The sequence below is a fragment of the Triticum aestivum genome, unplaced genomic scaffold (genome assembly GCF_018294505.1).
Source record: "Triticum aestivum cultivar Chinese Spring unplaced genomic scaffold, IWGSC CS RefSeq v2.1 scaffold227854, whole genome shotgun sequence".
Lineage (NCBI taxonomy): Eukaryota > Viridiplantae > Streptophyta > Magnoliopsida > Poales > Poaceae > Triticum > Triticum aestivum.
Genome location: NW_025240448.1, coordinates 1 through 3,596, shown reverse-complemented (window position 1 = coordinate 3,596; position 3,596 = coordinate 1). Strand labels below are relative to the sequence as shown.

Below are 3,596 nucleotides of genomic sequence, written 5' to 3'. Positions count from 1 at the left end.
GATCACTGTGCTTTTTTCTTGCACTTTTTTTTTGAGAAATTCAAGATTCTACACTAGTGTGTAGTGTTTGCGATCCAAATCATGGCACGCAACAGGCCACCCGTACCATGCACCTGTGCAGAGAGTAGAACCCCCAATTTTCTATTAATAGAGTAGTACTAATTGCTAGTTTAGCTCTATTAACTTAGGTATATAGGATAACATTATAGTGACCAACTGTATCATTTGTACTTGTAATTTTTCTTTTTGCAGGTGTAAGTTGTAATTAAATGAGTGAATTCCATTTTTTACCCCATATTTATACATTTGTGACACTAATTACCCCTTCGAGTGAAAATTCGTCTAGAATACCCCTTTTGAAATCTTTGGACCCTTGTTTTTTGATGCGTGTCCATCAGGTAAGGTGTGAGGTGACGCCCTGTATCCAAAAACATGTGGACGGCCACAAGGAGTGGAACAGATAGACAAGAGAAGCTTGGACAAGATCGCCAATGATGCCCTCCGATCCTTACAGTTTTTTTTACGAATGAATGACGCAACATGCCGATCCTATCGACCATAAACAAACAAAATGTAAAACTGGGGTAAAACCGTGTTAAAAGTCTCCAAAATCTGACATTTCGATAAAAGTTCCGCTAAATAGGGTAATATGTGTCACAAATGTACAACTACAAGGTAAAAAATGGAATTCACTCTAATTAAATCATTCCAACAACAAAAATTTAGGGTCTATTTAATATGTCAAATCTACTAATAAAAAAAAGCTTTGTCAAAGTAATGCTTTGGACAATGTGGATCCCCTAAAAAAAGAAGCTATGTGGATCGTGATAGTCTACCTCATGTTCTTGTAGACCACGTCGATACTGAAGAAAAAGGAAAGGAACGCGTGAAATGGTCAGCACGCCAACAGCACAGCCCGGTCTTCACATCCTCAGTCTATTTTGAACAGGTACGTACCAGCTGCTTGTGTTCCCACCTACACACAATATTCAAATTCCAAAATCCAGGTACACAAACTTCATTCTACGCTCCCACCAACCGCACATGTTTCTCCATCACACCAGGTGTAGCCTGTATTGTTCTATATATAGGACCGGACACTGCCTCCTAGGGAAGTAAACACATTCTCCGCTCAAGGATCGATACACACCTGCCTTACAAGTTATAATCTCCTCTGCTAGCTCTCTTTCCAGTTCCAACCGCAATGGCTGCCAGGAGAACCATTCTTCTCGCCGTGGCAGCGATGGCCGTCCTGAGCACCGCGTCAGCGGCAATCTACAACGTGGGCGAGCCGGGCGGCGCATGGGACCTCAGCACCAAATACGACACTTGGGCGTCCTCTAGGAACTTCCAAACCAGCGATCAGATCGTCTTCAAGTACTCCCCTCAGGCACACGATGTCCTTGAAGTCAGCAAGGCAGACTACGATTCTTGCAGCACTGCCAATCCCGTCACCACCTTCAACTCCGGGAATGATGTTGTCACCCTCACAGCCACCGGCACCCGCTACTTCATCTGTGGTTTCCCTGGTCATTGCGCGGGCGGCATGAAGGTTAAGATCGATGTCATGTCAGGCTCCTCCTCTATGTCACCCGCCCCGGCCAGCGGCCCAAGTGCAAGCAACGCTCCCCCACCGACACCTGTCTCCGCTGCCACCAATGTGGAGGCCACGGGGTTCGGCCTTGCCGTTTTGCTTGCCATTGCCGGCCTCATGGCTTGAGTGCATCTCTGTAGTCGCAGGCACATGTGTATTTTATGTATATTCAAGTAATTATTACTAGCAACTATCTGTGTGTATGGTCAAGTAGTTATGTGTATGTTGGGTGTATTCAGGCTTTGTGTATTGCTGATTCCTTTTGGAGGATTTATTAATAAAGATTCTTTTGGTCTTATACAACATTTGTCTTGAAACACGTTCATTCTAAAACGTGAGAGCCAACAAATTTGTAACTTAAACTTGTAGTATAGAAATATATACTTAGATTAGACATGCAATTAGTATTGCCCCTGATTGTAAATGAACTGTCCCGAACAACCAGCTGCAACCAATTGTGAAGAACAATTAGGATGCCCCCGACCCCGGACATACTGGATCCAAATCGGCTGGGAAAATCCTTGCTTTTTGGATGATGGAGTGCCATACATGTTCCTGTGTTTCGGGTGTTGCACGGGACAATCACCGTCGTCGAGGGAGAGAGAGCCACCGGAGTGGGTGACAGGTGCTTTTTGGGAATGAATTCTTCCCTACTATGTTCTTGCGGCTGGAGGACGATCACTATCAACGCTCTGAGGGACCAAAATTTCCCAGTCCAGGCACCATCGTTCAGTAATGTAAAAATACCTGCTGCATTGGATAAAAGTGCTTCATCCAGGGATAGTCATGGCCCATGCAGCGCGACGCAGCATTCATCAAGATGGTCTGGTAGGAAATGATTACATTTCAAGTCTTATACATAGCATAAAGATGCTATGAGCATGTACGACAAGTAATCCAAATATACCACAGACTTCTATCCAATTGGTTGGCGTGTCCGATGTACTTATCCTTCGAAAATCTTTCATCACTATATTCAAAAGTAGTCCTCATTGGCGCCATTGTATATCCATCCTTTTAGTACATAAAATTTACTTTAATATAATATTACCGCTCAGTCTTTTTTTCATGAGCTGTTATTTTGCAATTCAGGATGATGCAATGTTGGTCACTATTTTTCTGCTTAATCCGTGGTCGGAGTGCTTTTACCTCTTAAGTTGAAAGTTGTGACGGGAAGTTCATACAATAAACCTGCCAATTTTAATAGAGGTTAAAGCTTTTTTTAGACTGAGAGTTTAAATGCGGCTGGCCCTATGGATCTACTTATACTCCCTCCGTGCTACCTCTATTCCTGTGGTTCAACTTTGACCATAAATTTAACCAATGGGGCCAACTACGGCGGGAGCAAAAGTTATACAAGTGAAATCGTATTCAAAAGAAGTTTTTTATTATACTCCCTCCGTTCCTAAATATAAGTCTTTATAGAGATTTCACTATGGACCATATACGGATGTATCTAGATGCATTTTAGAGTATAGATTCACTCGTTTTGCTCCGTATGTGGTTCATAGTGGAATCTCTCCAAAGACTTGTATTTAGGAATGGAGGGAGTATAATCTTTTCTCCCACAGCAGTCGGTCTCGTTAGTTAAATTTATTGTCAAAGTTGGACCTTTGAAAGCGCGGGCGCACTATATTTTAAAATAAAGGGAGTACAAGATTTATCAGTTATGATAGTCAACTACGTCTCCTTTGAGGATTGGAGCCCATACCGCGTCGGTATTGAAGCAGCAGGCCAAGTACAATGGCTTCTATGTCATGAGAAGAGTAAATTGCAAAAAACCACAACATTAGGGGACTCTAAAACAGATGACCACCGGCTTTCATTTTTTTTTCAAAAAACCACCACGTTTGCACTGACAGTTTTCAAATAACGCTGATCGCACGGTTTGGCATGGTTGTGTGGAAAACTGACCGGTTGGGCCTGCTGTCAAGCGCCACGTGGCCAGGGGGATACGGCGCCCGTGACGCGCGCCGTTAGACGGCGCCCGTGACCTAACGAG

The 3,596-nt window shown here is 43.5% G+C and overlaps 1 protein-coding gene across 1 annotated transcript; it reads left to right on the top strand.

Moving 5' to 3' along the window:
• The first annotated feature begins 1,133 nt into the window (after positions 1-1,133).
• Positions 1,134-1,853, top strand: LOC123176786 (mavicyanin-like). Its single transcript, XM_044590845.1, has one exon. It carries the CDS (start codon positions 1,205-1,207, stop codon positions 1,718-1,720), a length of 516 nt encoding a protein of 171 aa, XP_044446780.1. The 5' UTR covers positions 1,134-1,204; the 3' UTR covers positions 1,721-1,853.
• Positions 1,854-3,596: the final 1,743 nt, after the last annotated feature.